Below are 17,397 nucleotides of genomic sequence, written 5' to 3'. Positions count from 1 at the left end.
TGCTGTACTTCACTCGCTGAGCTGTTCCTTTCCTTCCAAATGCTGTACTTGTCACTTGTTTGATCTGCATGTTACTAAGAAGTAGGTCATGCACTGATATAGTAATCAAAAACCTTTCAGATGAGTTAGCATTCATACCTACTTTTTGTCTCTGCATTTCAGATACACTGCCTACAAAAAAAAATAAAAAATTCAGCAGTTAAATTTATTTATATTCACATTATCCTTTAATATTACTATTAATTGAAATCCTAGATAAGAAGGAAATTTGAAATTGGCCTGGAGTTTTCGGGGATTGCATTATTAACACATTTTTCATTTCCAACAGTTTATGAGAAAGACCTTGATGCTGAATTTGGCTTTGAGAAGGGTTTCTTCATTTGGAGTTTTAAGAAGGTAATTTGATCTCCAGTTATCTCCAATTATGTTGTCTTGTCTTTGCGAAATCTTTTCTGGTTCTTCCTTAAGCTACACTGACAAAAGTGAACTATGTAAAACCCCCAAAGCCACATTTGTTCCAAAGTGTGGAGTTTGGGTTCTATAAATTTATTATTCTAATCCAGGAAATATGGGTGGAAACAGAATCTGCCTTGTGTGTGGCATTGACCATGTGTTTCTTTTTGCTATTCTGGCAAATAAACCACTTGGTTGTTGCACTTATATTAACGTGTTTTGGAGTACTAATCCTTGTAATACTTTTCAGGACCCAACAGACTTTGAATGGAGTTTTTGGACAGAGTGGGTAAAGAAGTTGCTGCTCTGGACTCTCCTTGGTCACGTAATCATATCACAAGTGACTAATGCCATCTTTCCAAAGGTTTGTATTTGCGCTCGAATTGTCATTAGTAAAGGCAAGACAAGGAAAGTTTATTTATATAGCACATTTCATACAGCAATGGCAATTCAAAGTGCTTTACACAGCATAGAAAATACAGAACAAGGAGAAAAGGTAGGAAAATACAAATAATAAAAGTAATAAGATAAATAAATAATAGTTATAAGTAAGATTAATAGAGTGATGGGGGATCATGACAGAAGTCTTCTCGTGGCGATCCCCCGGAAAAGACGTCACGATGCACGCTGTGACGCGTCGGGCGACCGAATCTGTCAATATGTTGGACAATGACAGAAGCCAACAACGAGCTAACGTCATCTGACACACAAGCGAACGATAGAGTAATAAATTTAGATAAAAAGTAATAAGATATAAAAAGTAATAAGAATAGACCCAAAGTAAGATATATAGAGTAACAAGAATCAAAGTGCTAGTCATAGACACTGCAGGACATGAAGGTTTTAAGCCTAGTTTTGAATATATTTAGAGTTTGGGCCTGTTTGAATTCTTCGGGGAGTTTATTCCAGATGCACGAAACAGAGTGACTAAAAGCTGCTTCACCGTGCTTTGTTTTTACTCTTGGATTGTTTCATAGACTGGTCCCAGCTGACCTAAGGGGCCTAGCTGGAATGTAAGGTGAGAGAAGGTCTGATATGTATTTTGGTCCAAGGCTATTGTGATTTGTAGACAATTAGGAGTACTTTGAATTCGATTCTCTAACAGACTGGTAGCCAGTTGTAGAGATCTGTGAATTAGTTTATTGTGTTCAAATTTTTTAGCTTTTATTAAGATTCTAGCAGCAGCGTTTTGGACGAGCTGCAACTTGCGAACAGCCCCTTTAGATAGGCCTGTCAGAAAACCATTACAGTAATCAAGCCTATTCAAAATAAAAGTGTGGATGAGCTTTTCAAGGTCTTCTTTCGACATGAAACCTCTAACTCTTGCAATGTTTTTCAGGTGATAGTAGGCTGATTTAGTTATTGAGTTTATGTGGCTGTTGAAGTTTAGATCAGAGTCCAGAATTACACCAAGATTTCTGACCTGGTTTTTAGTCTGAAGAGAGAGAGAATCAAGGTGGGCACCGACTATCGTTCTTTTGTCATGTGCACCGAAGAAAATTATCTCGGTTTTATCTTTGTTTAGCTGGAGAAAATTGTGACTCATCCTGCTGTTTATCTGTTCAATGCATTGATGGAGACTATCGATGGGACTATAGTAATTTGTAGAGAGGGCTATATAAATTTGAGTGTCATCCGCATTGTTATGGTAGGCAATTTTGGTGTTTTTTAAGATGTATCCTAATGGACGCATGTAGAGATTGAATAAAAGAGGGTCAAGGATTGATCCTTGGGGAACTCCACAAGTCATTTTAACTTGATCGGATACAAAGTTGCCAATGGAGACATAATAGTTTCTGTCCTGCAGGTAGGATCTAAACCAGTTTAAGACAGTGCCTGAAAGTCCAACCCAATTTTCTAGTCTGACTATTAAAATGTTATGGTCTACAGTGTCAAAGGCAGCACTAAGATCAAGAAGTACTAAAACTGAAATTTTTCCGGAATCGGTATTTAAACGGATGTCATTTAAGACCTTGATCAGGGGCGTTTCAGTGCTATGTAAAGGGCGAAAGCCTGATTGAAAGTTGTCAAAGAGGTCATTTAAGGTCAGAGGTCATTTAAGGTCAAATAGTTGCTAAGTTGGTAGACAGCTTTTTCAATTACTTTACCTATAAAGGGTGAGTTTGATATGGGTCTGTAATTGTTGAGTGATATTTACTGTACAGCATTTTGATTTATTGAATTATTTTTCCAGCTTTATACGTTGATTTTATTGGCAGGTATGCTGTCTTCTAACAATAAATATTTAGTGAATTTTAGTCTACTATTTCAGATTATAAATGTTTGGAAAAGTCTAAGCTCGAAGGAAATAGATTCTGTGATATTTGTTGTTAGTTGCAATGAAGATATGCTACTTGTATTTAAAAAGGTATGGCAAATAGCATACAGAAATTTCAGCCAATGTTATCCAATACATTAACTGTTTTACATTTTTAACTTGATCATGTTGGTGGTGTGTAACAAATTCAGAATGGAGTAACTGAGGGACAAAATTGCATTTGTTTTTTGAATTTTATGACTATGATATTCCAAATGGATCTCATTACAGTGACAATCAGATAGTTAACTACTTTTAACTACTTAAATCATCCTACACTTTTTGGTGATCCAATTGCTTATTGCTCATATTGTGAAACAATCAATTTTGTATAATTCATGTTGTTTTGTAAACTGACAGTTCATATCTTTATTGTGAGATCTTTATCTTATGACTAAGGTCATAAGTGATAGGAACAGAATTAGGCCATTCAGCCCATCAATACTCCACAATTCAATCATGGCTGATCTATCTCTCCCTCCTAAACTCATTCTCCTCCCCATAATCCCTAATAACCTCTAACTTAATTCTATAAAACAAATTTGATTCTTACAGTAGTTTTGTTACTATCCTTCAGCATTATTAAAATAAAACTTATTTGCACCAAAGAATGAAATAAGTGTGTAAGGAGGAAAGCGTGCACGTAATTGTGTTGTAATATTTTCACTATGGTAATACAAGGATTCTTTCTGTTCAGTTTAGGACGTGGTTTCTGATGATATATGGGATGTTGGCCTGTTTTATTACAGTAGGCTATAAAGGCCTGGCCGTAATAATGTTGCACTTGTTCATCTCCTTTGCTGTGGCCCAATTGCGAGTGCCCTTGTTGACTTGGCTCTGCTCAGTTTTACTGTTATACAGCTTACAAATGGATTCTCTGGGAAAAATTCAGGTAAGAATGTGAAATATTGGTGTATGGAAAAGCTTAAATCTTTATTACGTACACTTTCTGAAATCTATATATTACTAAAACTCTCTGTACGAATGTTTGTGTGTATGTGTGTTTGACCACAGCATAACTTTTATGGTCCGCACAGCCAAAATGGTACACCATAGCCATACACAATTTTTGCACCACCTTACTCACCATTATCCTGCCCATAATATGTAACAACTCTCATTCAAATTGAAGCTACATTTTTAAAGCTACAGAGATTTTAAACTTTGAGAATTCACTTCATAACCCATTTCCTGAAACACCTCAGCGTGTGACGTCACAATGCTCCACCTTCCATTTCATTTGCTCTTCACTCGCCAAAACAAGATGGCCACCGGCAGCGCCGTCGCCCGCCCGCACTCAGTCGTTCCCTCTCCCTTCGCCTGGCCCCGACCTCAGTCGTTCCCTCGCCCGTCTCCCTTCGCCTCTTGCCCGTCCTCAGTCGTTCCCTCTCCCCTCACCTCTCGCTGGGACCCAGTCGTTCCCTCGCCCGTCTCCCCTCGCCTCTCGCCTGGCCCCGCCCCGGCAGAGACTCGCATGTCGGCAGTCAGCGTTCAACGCATGGGCACTGGTACGTGCTTTTCGCAGCCAATGGCTCCACGGAGGGGAGTGGGGGTGGGGGCAGGAGGGGGAGAGTGGGGGTGGGGGGAAGAGGGGGAGAGTGGGGGTGGGGTGAGGAGGGGGAGAGTGGGGGTGGGGGTCGGGGAGAGTGGGGGTGGGGGGAGGAGGGGGTGGGGGGAGGAGGGGGTGGGGGCAGGGGGGAGGAGGGGGTGGGGGGAACAGTAGGGGTGGGGGGGAAGGGGGACAGTGGGGGGCAGGAGAGTGGGGGTGGGGAGGAGGGGAAAGTGGGGGTAGGAGAGGGAGGGGAAAATGGGGTGGGGGATGGAAGAGGGAGGGAGGTGGGGGTCAGGAGAGGGGGAGGGGGGAATAGGGCTCACTCAGTGACGACACCCTCTCCCCTTTCCTGTCCCCTCTCTATGAGGAATGGGCCCAATGGGTCCAGTTGGTCTAGTCAATTATAAAAGTGGTGAATGATCATTTAATTACTAATTATTCCTTCACTTATCTTGTTGATAATTATGCCTTATAAATTAAGATTTGAATTTCAGTAGAAATACTTCTGTTTCTAAGCATGGGAGGTTTTATTTTTTGGAATCCACCATTTCTTTAGGCTATGAATATTGAACTACTGATTAAATTCAAAACCTCAACCCAGTTAAATGTGTGGATAAAATGGGTCAGTGGAGTGGATGTAGGACCATGATCTTGCTGAATGAAGTCCCAAGCACAATGGACCGTATAGACCACTGCTTGTTTCACCTGCTAATATTTTATATAAGCAATATATTTGTGAATGAAATTACATTGAAGAATCCAGGATTATGTGCTTTTCCAACTTATATTTTGTGTTCGATTTGAATTGAATTGAATTAAATTGATTGAATTGAATAAGTTTATTGGCCAAGTATGTACACATACAAGGAATGTGCCTTGGTGCTCCGCTCGCGAGTAACAACATGACATGCAGTAAACAATTAAGAATAAAGCATAAAACATTAAGAATAAAACATTATAGTTTAAACATGTGAATGAAATAAACCAGAGCAAAAAGAGACTACAGACTTTTGGTTTTAGAGTGGTGCTACTACTCACAGAAAAAAAGCTGTTTTTATGTCTGGCTGTGGCGGCTTTGACAGTCCGGAGTCGCCTTCCAGAGGGAAGTGCTTCAAAGAGTTTGTGGCCAGGGTGAGAGAGAGAGATGATCTTACCCACTCGCTCCCTGGCCCTTGCAGTTCGTCATATGGGGGAAGGTTGCAGCCAACAACGTTCTCAGCTGTTCGGACGATTCGTTGCAGCTTCTGGATGTCATGCTTGGTGGCTGAGCCAAACCAGACCATGATGGAGAAGGTGAGGACAGACTCTATGATGGTAGTATAAAACTGGACCATCATTGCCTGTGGCAGATTGTGTGTTCTCAGCTGCCTCAGGAAGTACATCCTCTGTTGGGCCTTTTTGATTGTGGAGTCGATGGTGGCCCCCTATTTAAGGTCCTTGGAGATGATGGTTCCAAGGAACTTAAATGACTCCACAGATGTGACTGTGGTGTTGTTGATGGTGAGTGGGGGGAGGGGAGGGGGAGCTCTCCTATAGTCAATTCCACTGCCTTCAGTGCATTGAGCTCCAGGTTGTTACGAAGGCACCAGGATGCCAGCTGTGTCACTTCCTGTCTGTAGGCAGATTCCTCCCCAACCTGGATCAGTCCAATCAGGGTAGTGGCGTCTGCGAGCTTGAGAAGCTTGATGGAGGAGTCTGGATGTGCAGTCATTGTTGTCGAGAGAGTAAAGGAGAGGGGAGAGTATGCAGCCTTGCGATGCTCCTATGCTGAGGGTCTGCGGGTCTGAGATGTGCTTTCCTAGCCTCACATGCTGCTTCCTGTCTGTCAGGAAGTTGATGATCCACTGTCAGAGGGGTTCAGGTACAGTCAACTGGGAGAGTTTGGAGTGTAGTAGCTCTGGCACAATGGTGTTAAATGCAGAGCTAAAATCTCCAAACAAAATCCTTGCCAAGGTCCCCTGGCGGTCTAGGTGCTGGAGGATGATGTGTACGTCTAGGTTGACTGCGTCATCCACCGATCTATTGGCCCAGTATGCAAACTGCAGAGGGTCCAGCAGGGGGTTTGTGATATTTTTCAGCTGGGCCAGCACCTAGACTGCTATCAGTCCAACCTGATACCAGTTATATAGCATACTACATAGGACAATTTCTATACAATCTGCACTATGTGATTTATATCAGATTTTTACTTGTGTTCAGAATTTGACAAAATGGAGGCCTAGTGATATGGCCTTCCCGACTTTCACGGGCTGCCTGCATTTTATTTTACTACATTTTATGTACCTTTATTTTGAACTGCTGGGCATGTTTAAAAACAGTAGCATTAATAGAAGAATCATTGTTTTAAATATTTCTGAACTCCCATTTCCTGTTTTTGTAATTTTGGGGCTAGCTGTTTTTGTTGGGTATCACTTGAATATTGCGGCTCTTTTTTTTTCATTTTAAGGAAATTTCACAAACAGAATGTTCTTGCTGAATAGGGACAATGCTAAAACTCCAATTCATGTGCAAAGATATATTTTCATATATTTTTAAAAAACCAGATAAAGATAAGCATTGAAAATTGATTGCTTTATTATTGCAAGACATCTCTGACTTTATAAATTTTATTCTTGCTGTTCAGGAATATATCCTTGGGTTTTGATTTCCCCCCCCAAACCATCTGGGTACTCATTATAGATGTTGATCACAAATTGTCACACAGTGAAGGACGTGAAAAATTACATGTGCCTCTAACGCAGATCATTGTTTGCTATGTATGAAGTGAAATTTGGTTCATGCAATGAGCATATGAATACTGTCATATCATTGTCTTATATTATACTTGTTATAATGAATCGCATTGGCCATTGTGTAGACACAAGGAACTGCAGATGTCGGTTTCCAAAAATAGACCATTATGTATAATTGTTTACTAATTTTCTAAGTAGGGCGTCACTTGTTGTGTAACCTTCCTTTGATCAGAAGATTTTGAAAAGACGTGTAGCATAAGCGATAGATTGACAGGTTAGGTAAACCTTCCTCCTGAGAGTTTTATGATTGAAGCAAAGAATATAGGCATGAAATTCAAATGGACATTAACTGAGAATAAAGGCAGGGTTTGCAGTTTTGCTGGCTAGGTTTGCAGTTCCTGAAATTAAAATCAGGAGGCAAATTGCTGACTGAACTATAACTGGCTGCAACTGAAGAACAGATTTACTACTGTTGAGAGGAGAGCCAAGTTAAATGTGTTCATCGATGATATGCGCACACAGCAAGGGAACTACCCACACATTCTGAGAATTACCTTTTCAAGCTCAATACCAAAGTTGCATGGAAATTGCAAATGGAGGTGAGACATCAAACAGTAACTGAGGCTTCCAGTTTAGGGCCATGTTATCTGCTATTAGATTTAAGTCTGTGTTTGCATCCAAAAAAAGTTTTTTTTAAACTAACTGAGTCATTAACTGTTGTGGTGCTTTTTTGTGATCCAAAACACGATCATCGTTAATTGAGGCTACATTTATGTGCACTGCTAGATTGGGTGATATACCTATTTTTGTGCTATCTGTGGTATTGAGAGACGCCTGCCAGCTGGTGAAGCTCTCTATCTTTTGTTTGGGTGATAGCTACTTTCTACAGAAAATGATGATGATATAATATCTCAATTATTTTATGACTATTTGTCTTTCACATCCAAAGCATAAAACATGGCTGTAACCCAGAAAAGGATGCCCATGTATTGCAACAACTAAGAACAAAGGAATGTTATGGTACCAGAGAGTAACAAGAATGCTAATACAGCAAAAATAGCCAGTGCTTAAGATTAAATATAGCAAGATGAACTGAAAATACAAACAAGCAAACATTTCCTGTGGTCAAGATGGCATGCTTTTCAGAGGCTTGTGCAGGCTTTTAAAATGTACAAGTAGCTGCATGCCTGCAGGTGACAATTGTATTGTTATCACCAACTCTTTGGATCATTTTCCTTGAAAAAGTAGTGAATTGAACACACACAGCTACACCTCCCGCTACTGCTGAGGCTTTCAGCTGTTGACAGACCCATGGAAAATGGGACTAATTGAGTCACAGAGACATTTTTCTCAAGTTGTCCTCATGGGTGAATGTTGAATGTTGAAAGTTCAAATTCCAACTTGAATCAATGCTTGAGATTTAAATGGAGCAATTACTAAGTTTTGTTTCATTCTTGTTGAGACCACCAGGTGGTGCTAGATTTCACCACTGTGTGATTTAAGGAGCACAGACTGCTGGACTTCTCTTGAAAATAAAGCATTTCAGTTAAATATTGGAGGAATTTTGCAAAAACTAATCAAAGCATGGTTATAAAGCTGTAATAATTGGAAAGACATTGCAATTATGAAAAGTTTTCTTACATTACAAATGAGTAATTTTTTTGGAAGTGTTTGAGTTCACACTTCTGTATAATATTGAACATCCAAGCAGATGAAGGTATTTATTCACAAAATGCTGTAGTAACTCAGCAGGTCAGGCAGCATCTCAGGAGAGAAGGAATGGATGACGATTCAGGTCGAGACCCTTCTTCAGACTGATGTCAGGGGGGTGGGGACAAAGGAAGGATATAGGTGGAGACAGGAAGACAGTGGGAGATCTGGGAAGGGGGAGGGGAAGAGAGGGACAGAGGAACTATCTAAAGTTGGAGAAGTCAATGGTCATATCACTGGGCTGCAAGGTGCCCAGGCGAAATATGAGGCGCTGTTCCTCCAATTTCCGGTGGGCCTCACTATGGCACTGGAGGAGGCCCATAGCAGAAAGGTCAGACTGGGAGTGGGAGGGGGAGTTGAAGTGCTCAGCCACCGGGAGATCAGGTTGGTTAAGGCGGACTGAGCGAAGGTGTTCAGCGAAGCTTTTGCCGAGCCTGTGTTTGGTTTCGCCGATGTAAATAAGTTGACATCTAGAGCAGCGGATGCAATAGATGAGGTTGGAGGAGGTGCAGGTGAACCTCTGTCTCACCTGGAAAGACTGTTTGGATCCTTGGATGGAGTTGAGGGGGGAGGTAAAGGGACAGGTGTTGCACCTCCTGCGGTTGCAGGGGAAAGTGCCCGGGGATGGGGTGGTTTGAGTAGGAAGGGACGAGTGGGCCAGGGAGTTACGGAGGGAACGGTCTCTGCAGAACGTAGAAAGGGGAGGGGATGGGAAAATGTGGCCAGTGGTAGGGTCCCGTTGTAGGTGACGGAAATGTTGGTGGATGATTTGTTGGATACGCTGGCTGGTGGGGTGGAAGGTGTGAACGAGGGGGATTCTGACCTTGTTGCGAGTGGAGGGAGAGGGAGCAAGAGCGGAGCTGCTGGATGTAGAAGAGACCCTAGTGAGAGCCTCATCTATAATGGAAGAGGGGAAGTCCCATTTCCTGAAGAATGAGGACATCTCTGATGCCCTAGTGTGAAACACATCATCCCGGGCGCAGATGCGGCGTAGACGGAGGAATTGGGTGTAGGGGGATAGACTTTTTGCAGGAGACAGGGTGGGAAGAAGTGTAGTCCAGATAGCTGTGCGAGTCAGTGGAATCCAAGCAGATGAGGTTTGTTTCTTCTTTGGATTGAGCAGTCTAAATGCTTTCTTAACATCTATAGAGGTTGGTTCATGGTTGGCTAATTTTGGAAGATCTGATACGATGACTTTCAAATTCTATCTTTCAGAGCAATTACTTTGTGCACTATGTAGCGGCTTTATCAGGAACCTGATCACGCTGCATTGTCATGGGTGCTGTTTGTTGACTTGCAGGTCGGTGGCACAACAATGCACAAAGGCATGTATAGTGCCATCCAATGTTATTCAACACATGTTTGAATACTAGTTACCATTCCTGTGTGTCCTTGCCTTCAAAAACACATAGCATTGCCATTCATATGATACCTTGAAAATCAAAAATATTCTTCATCTGTCCTTTCCCCAAGCTGACCACTCCTTTCACCACTTTAATATTCATGTACAAGGCTACAAAAGACCAATCAATTCTTTAAAGAAGAATTGCTAAAACTACCATGGCAATTCTGAAATGTGGACCTGTTTTTACTTTTATCCTAACTGGCTCTGGTTTAACCATCAGGATTATTTTTATGACTGGAGAGTAGAGATTTGTGAGCTTCTGCTGGGTGACTGAGCTCGAGAGGTGTGCAAAGCAGCCCATACATGATGGGGATATATGTTGAGGAGAATCTTGCTGGGCTAGGGTCAGTGGTTGTGATTACGGTTGGGAATGGTTGTGGGAATGCTGTGAGTCATTGGTAAACTTTTGAAACTACAGTAAGACTTGGAATCCAGTTACAAAGGACAGTAATTGACAGTTAAGTTCAGATACTGTTATGATTTTGTGGATGTGTTGGCATCCATAAGACACCAATTTGAGTTTTTCTGTCAATTATTTCACTATAACTTAGTTATAAAAAATATGTAACCCAGTCCTATTCAAAGTCTGATTAACTTTCCAGATTGTGATGGACTTATTTTTGTTACTTATTGATATTCTTTTTTTTCTTCATGGTAGCTAACTAATGCTTGCTTTTTGATTTAGAAACGTTGGTATGAAACGGAGAACGAATATTTCCTGCTTTTGTTCTGCTTGGCTCTTTGTAACCTTCGTTACACAAGTTTCAGTCTGGAGTATTGCTGGCATCGTGTTTGTTCTCAGAGACGTTGCATATCCTTCTGCCGGCTGCTGGCTTACGTTTTCTATTATCCTATATTTCACAATGGACCCATCATATGTTACGATGACTTTAATAATCAGGTGAGTTCACCTTTTCACATTTTTTTGGAAGCAGAGGATTTGGTTTAAATCATAGTTTAGTTTAGTTTCGAAATATAGTGTGGAAACAGGCCCTTCAGCCCACCAAGTTCGTGCTTACCGACAATCTCCCGTACACTAGTTTTATCCTACATAGAAGCCAATTAACTTACAAAACTGCAAGTTTTCTGATGTAGCTTTTGAAAATCAAATAATACTTTCTTCAACTATTCCAAAAGGGTCATGGTCCATATGAGCCAGATTGTAGTAATTAGCTTGTACAATGTTGATCAAACAAATTTTTATAAACAGTTTATTTGGGATACTCATTGTAATACTGTCCATGTAATAGTAGTTACTGGACTTGAAATGCTTTATGGAAAAACAGTTTATTTTAGTGGAGAGAAGATAAATCATATTTAGGAGGAAACATTACCGTGGCGGACAGTACTTTCTACCATTTTGAATTTTTAATGGGCTAACTTTTGATTTTTACTTTTGAAACTTCCTGGCTCTTTAATTACCTGCAACCTCTGAAATCCCACAGCAAATTTTCATTTTCTTTTTCCCTGCGATGCCCCACAGATACTTGTGAAAAAGAAATACCGTTATTAACATGTTAACAAATGCCATGAAAATAAATGCATAGAATACTGACAGTGCCTCTGCCATGTTGATGAAAATGGAAGGAAGTGTAGCTCAGGACCTCCTGTAATAAGCTGCTTCTGATAATACAGTGTTATCTTGTCTGTTGAAGATACCATCATGAAATAATACTCATTGAACTCTGATAAGCCTGTGGCCAATTTTATATAATTCTGTCTGAAGTTGGAAGATTATCCAAGTATTGCGGAAAACTTCATTTCTTGATGGTGAAGGCACTGAGGATTAACTCTGATGATTTCAAGATGGGCTGGCTATTACTAACCTGCCTTCACTTGTTTGAGTGAATCATTAACTTTAGTTCAGAGATACAATGCAGAAAAAGACTCTTCGGCCCATTGAGTCCGTGCCGACCAGCGATCCCCATACACTAGCTCTATCCTACACACTAGGGACATTTTATGATTTTTACCAAAACCAAATTAACCTACAGTTAATGTCTTTGGAGTGTGAGTGGAAATCAGAGCACGTGGAAAAAACCCACACGTTCACAGGAGAATGTACAAACTCCATACAGACAGCACTCGTAGTCAGGATCGAACCCAGGTTTCTGGCGCTGTAAGACAACAACTCTACCGCTGCTCCACTGCATTGCGCTTGGAGCACTAGGAGCACTTGGAGGTTAATGTTATTATATTTCTCTCTAGTTATTGTACATAAAAACCCATTAGATTTTGGGATTCCTACAATATTGTGGCAACCCTTGATAATCAAATTAACTGTTGGCTTTAAGGTTTATGATTATGAAAGTAAGCTTTCTGAAAAAGTAGCTATCAAGTCAGTGACATAACACTGGTTAATAAGTGTAGGAGATGCACTAGAAATGGACAATAATAAGCAATTGGGAATTTATAAAATGTTGTTCGCAAGCATGGTTTTTGTGGTTGTCACAGTTTCATAACGAATGTTGCCAGAATAAAGTAAGTATAAGAAATTTTAAAACATCTGATACAATTGATGAAAACTTTTTTTTGTTGCCGGTGGGAGAAAATTGTTAATGTCCAGAGGAAAACATTTGACATGATTATTTATTTCTCTATGTTTTTTTGTGCAATCAATCATTTTATCTCTTTTTTCTTTTTCAAATGAAAGACAAGAAGAACAGAGACATCTGTCCGGAAAGCAGATCCTGTGTGTTTGTTACTGGGTGCAGTGCGCATTTTCTGCTGGTGGTGGCTCACTGAGTCCATGCTTCACTTCATGTATATTCATGCCATTCAGCATCAAGAAACAATATTGGAAACTGCCTCTTACTGGCTATTAGGTTAGTGCAATACTAGTGGAAATGGCAGCAAATCTTATTAGCAAAGATATTACGTTTTATAAGATTTGTAATCTCGGGCAATGATTCTACCCTTTCACATGATCACATTACAAACATCTCTGGTTGTTTGAATACAATGCTTCTAGGTCATTCTTAGCCAGTGTTTTATTCTGAATTGCAAATTGACACACTGACAACCGAATGCTTCAGAGGAATAGTTAATTTCAAAAGTTGACAACAGCATTTATTTAGCAACTTTATAGTGAAACGTCCCAATATGCTTCATGGCACCTTAATTGGGCAAGAATGAGCGAGTTAAAGCTGGAGACATGAAGGGGGAGAGAAGGGGGTGGGGCGGGGGATGAGGGGGTAGAGAAACTGAAGGGAAGATATTTTTAATGTAATTGTCATGCTTTTTTATTGCATAAAGCAGAAAAAAAGCTACATAGACCTGACAGAAAAAAAGCAAAGTGACTGGTGTCGAAGGGATTAGTTGGATCTACAACTTTGACATGTTTATTGGTGTGGTATGCAAGGAAAGCAAAACTTCTTGAAAATATCAACTTGTTGCTGAGGTGGGAAAGTTCGATGACAGCAATTCTGGACACTTATTGATTTATTTGTTCATTTTCTTTGAGCAAGTATGTTAATATTTTAAGACATCTGATGTGGCAGCAAGCATATCTATCTGGGGCAGGCAGTTTATGGGCAGATGCTAGTTAAACCTCCCATTAATCATGTGGTAGCATACTTCAGTCACAATCTCAGAAGAGCACCAACGCAACAATGATTTTATTTTGAAATTCACACTGGCTTGTTTATGGAGTTGTCAGTTAATCACAATGGGACAATTTTATGTTGGCACCCATACCCACTAGAAATTGAAGTTGGGCAGCATTAATTCATATTCTATTAAGCATTTCACATCATTTTGAGTTTGATTAAAATCTAGGAAGCAAGGAAAGCAGGGAATGAATTGCATATTGTCATGCAAATAATGGTGATTTTTTGAAACATTAGATTACAAATAATTAAGGTGATTGAATGTCTGAGCGTAATTCAGTTATTCAGTAAACCTATCTACGAGTTTTAATTCATATTCGTATTCCTGATGGAATATATATTGTTGTTTTTGGAAGCATCACATTATTTTTTATTTGCAGCTTAGTATTGAGTTTAAAAATGTTAAAAATGTTATTCTATAGTATGGAAGGAGTGAAACATTAACTGATGATTACTTTTTTGTTCCCATATTCCATCGGACCTGAATTGTGGATCTGGATCTTTTCATTTGGTGCTGCTAGTAATACTAAGGGAACCATGCTGGTGTTAGCATACTGCATATAGAAGGTTCTGAAAGTGAAGGACAGAGGGACAGAAAGATTAGAGGAGAAACTAGACTTGAAAAAATTAAGTGAATAGAATTAAGGAATGGGAAAGTACGGGGACAGAATCTGAGAGTGGTGTTTTGGAAAAATTAACTTTGGTGAAAGCTCTGCTACTTCCTTGAAAGTGTCATCACAGGAAGATAGGGTGGTTAAAAAGTCTTTCAGCACTTTGGCTTTCATCAGTCAGAGTATTTAGTATAGAAGTTGGGGGGGGGTCATGTTGCAGTTATATAAAACGTTGGTGAGGCCACATTTAGTGTATTGTGTTCAATTTTGGGTACCATGTTATAGGAAAGATTTCAAACTCCAGAGAAGATTTACGAGGATGTTGCCAGGACTCAAGGGCCTTGAGCAGGCTATGACTCACTTCTTTGGAGGGCAGGGGATGAGGGCGCTCTTATAGAAGTGTACAAATCCATGAGAGGAATATTGGATAAATGCACAAAGTCTCTTGCCCAGAGGAGGGGAATTGAGAACTAGAGGACATCGATTTAAGGTGAGAGGGGGAATGATTTAATAGAAACCTTTTTAATACAAGGTAACTTTTTTTACACAAAGGGTGTTGGGTGTATGGAGTGAGCTGTGGGAGGAGGTAGTTGAGACAGGTACTATTACAACATTTAAATATTTGGACAGATACATGAAAAGGACAGGTTTAGAGGGATATGGGCCAAAAGCAGGCAGGTGGGACGAGTGTAGATGGGACATATTGGTCGGTATGGGCAAGTTGGGATGATGGGTCTGTTTCCACGCTGTATGAATCTATGACTAAATATGAAGAAAAACTACTAACTGAATCAGCTGACTGAATCAGCCTGAGGAAGGGTTCTGATGTCACCTATCCATGTTCTCCAGAGTGGGGGAGTTGAAAATCAGAGGGCATAGGTTTAAGGCGAAGGGGGAAATATTTTATAGGAATCTGAAAGGTAACCTTTTCATGAAAAGGGTGACAGGTATGTGAAATGGGCTGCCGGAGGAGGAAGTTGAGGCAGGGATTATCGCACATTTAATAAGCAACTAGACCAACTAGACCCATTGGGCCCAAACCTCTCCTGCATAGGTGCAGCACCCTCTCCTCCCCCTCCTCTCCCCCCTCCTCCTCCCCTCCCCCCTCCCCCCGCCCTCCCTCTCCTCCCTCCCCCTCCCCGCTCCCCCTCCCCCCATCCTCCTCCCCCCTTCCCCATCCCCTTCAACTCCCCCCCCTTATCCCCCTCCCTCCCTAGGAGATAGATTTAAACTTTAAAATGTGAATAACTTTAAAAATATAACCGATTTCAATGAAACCTTCCATTCGCACCAAAGGGGTAACGGTGAGTGAGGTGGGCCTAAAATTGTCGTGCTATCGTGTACCGTTTTGGCTGTAGGATAGGTTTAGAAGGCTATGGGCCAAGCACAGGCAGGTGGGACTAGTGTAGATGGGACAGGTTGGCCGGTATGGGCAAGTTGGGCCGAAGGGCCTGTTCCCACGCTCTGACTCTATGAATTGACTGGCATCTTGCTGGAAAAGCTCCAGAGTTAAAATGACTCAGATTTTGGTGTTGCTGAGGTCTATGTCAGGGAATTATTGAGTAATTGTTCTACCTCTGTTTGCCTAATTAATGTACTTGGTTTTTGATAAATAAGTTATTTTTTATGTCTCTTAAGGTTTTGCTTGCTCCATTTTTAAAAGGTCAGTACTAATCCATGTAAAATAAGTGATTAGTTAATTCGCTTCACAAGGAGATTCCATTATCAAATCCCTAGATTTAGCTTGGTTAACCTGAAGTTATCCAAAATTCTGTTCTCTCAATCTCTGCACACACATCAAATTACATTCATTCTTATGTTCTCTTTTGCCAAATAATGTTTGACATGTTCCACTGAAATGCCCTGAGATATTTTACCTCATAAGAGATGCTATAGAAAAATAATATTGAATTGTCTTATTGGGATTTGGGGAAATGAACAGTGAAAATACAAATAATTTCTATACATTTTCTTTGCAAGGTGGCCTCGGATTTGCTCACACACTGTTCTTCTATCTGAAGTATCTGCTGCTCTATGGCATTCCATCAATTATCATGTGTTTAGATGGTGTTGAACCACCAAGATTGCCAAGGTGCACCAGCAGCTTATACAGTTTTACAGGAACGTGGAGGTAAGTTGTAGTTTTGTTTTGTTGAAATGAAGGTTGAAAATAAAGTATTATAGGTCATAAGATCATGCTATAGGAGCAGAATTAGGCCATTCAGCCCATCAAGTCTACTCTGCCATTCAATCATGGCTGATCTATCTCTGGCTCCTCACCCCATTCTCCTGCCTTCTCCCCATAACCCCTGACACCCGTGCAAATTGAGAATCTATCTATCTCTTAAAAGTTCTCGTTGACATGGCCTCCAGAAAGGAGCGAGAGAGAAAATGGGGAATTACAGACCAGTTAGCCTGACATTGGTGGTGGTGTGGGGAAGATGCTGGAGTCAATTATTAAAGAGGTAATAACGGTGCATTTGGAAAGCAGTAAAAGGATAAGTCCAAGTCAGCATGGATTTATGAAAGGGAAATCATGCTTGACTAATCTTCTGGAATTTTTTTGAGGATGTGACAAGTAAAATGGATGAAGGGGAGCCAGTGGATGTAGTGTATCTAGACTTTCAGAAAGCCTTTGATGAAGTCCCATATGGGAGATTGTTGAGCAAAATTAGAGCACATGGTATGGGGTAGGGTAGGGTCTTGACATGGATAGAGAATTGGTTGGCAGACAGGAAGCAAAAAGTAGGAGTAAACGGGTCCTTTTCAGAATGGCAGGCAGTGGCGAGTGGAATGCCACAAGGCTTGGTGTTGGGGCCGCAACTATTTACCATATATATTAATGATTTGGATGAAGGAATTAGAAGTAACAATGTTTTGCTGTAAAATTGATTATTTAGTTGCAGAATTCAATAGGAATTTGCTATTCAATTTTAATTTCTTGTGGGCTAATTTGGTTAGGTTTGAAAGAGTTAGAATTGTTGACAATTTGTACAAACAGAAAATTTA

The 17,397-nt window shown here is 40.5% G+C and overlaps 1 protein-coding gene across 2 annotated transcripts in view; it reads left to right on the top strand.

Annotated features, from left to right (window-relative positions):
• Positions 1 to 17,397, top strand: part of hhat (hedgehog acyltransferase) — a 130,438-nt gene that overhangs the window by 19,165 nt on the left and 93,876 nt on the right. Inside the window, exons 2-7 of one of the 2 annotated variants that reach the window (XM_078405812.1) lie at positions 329 to 396; positions 704 to 817; positions 3,468 to 3,662; positions 10,855 to 11,070; positions 12,823 to 12,994; positions 16,369 to 16,519. In XM_078405812.1, coding sequence (XP_078261938.1) covers positions 329 to 396; positions 704 to 817; positions 3,468 to 3,662; positions 10,855 to 11,070; positions 12,823 to 12,994; positions 16,369 to 16,519 — 916 coding nt within the window. Of the gene's footprint in view, positions 1 to 328; positions 397 to 703; positions 818 to 3,467; positions 3,663 to 10,854; positions 11,071 to 12,822; positions 12,995 to 16,368; positions 16,520 to 17,397 lie in introns of those variants that run through there. The other variant, XM_078405814.1, reaches the window with a different exon arrangement.

Source organism: Rhinoraja longicauda, chromosome 9 (genome assembly GCF_053455715.1).
Source record: "Rhinoraja longicauda isolate Sanriku21f chromosome 9, sRhiLon1.1, whole genome shotgun sequence".
In the NCBI taxonomy this organism is placed as follows: Eukaryota; Metazoa; Chordata; class Chondrichthyes; order Rajiformes; family Arhynchobatidae; genus Rhinoraja; species Rhinoraja longicauda.
Note: the sequence above shows the minus strand (reverse complement) of the source record. Positions and strands in the feature narration are given on the sequence as shown.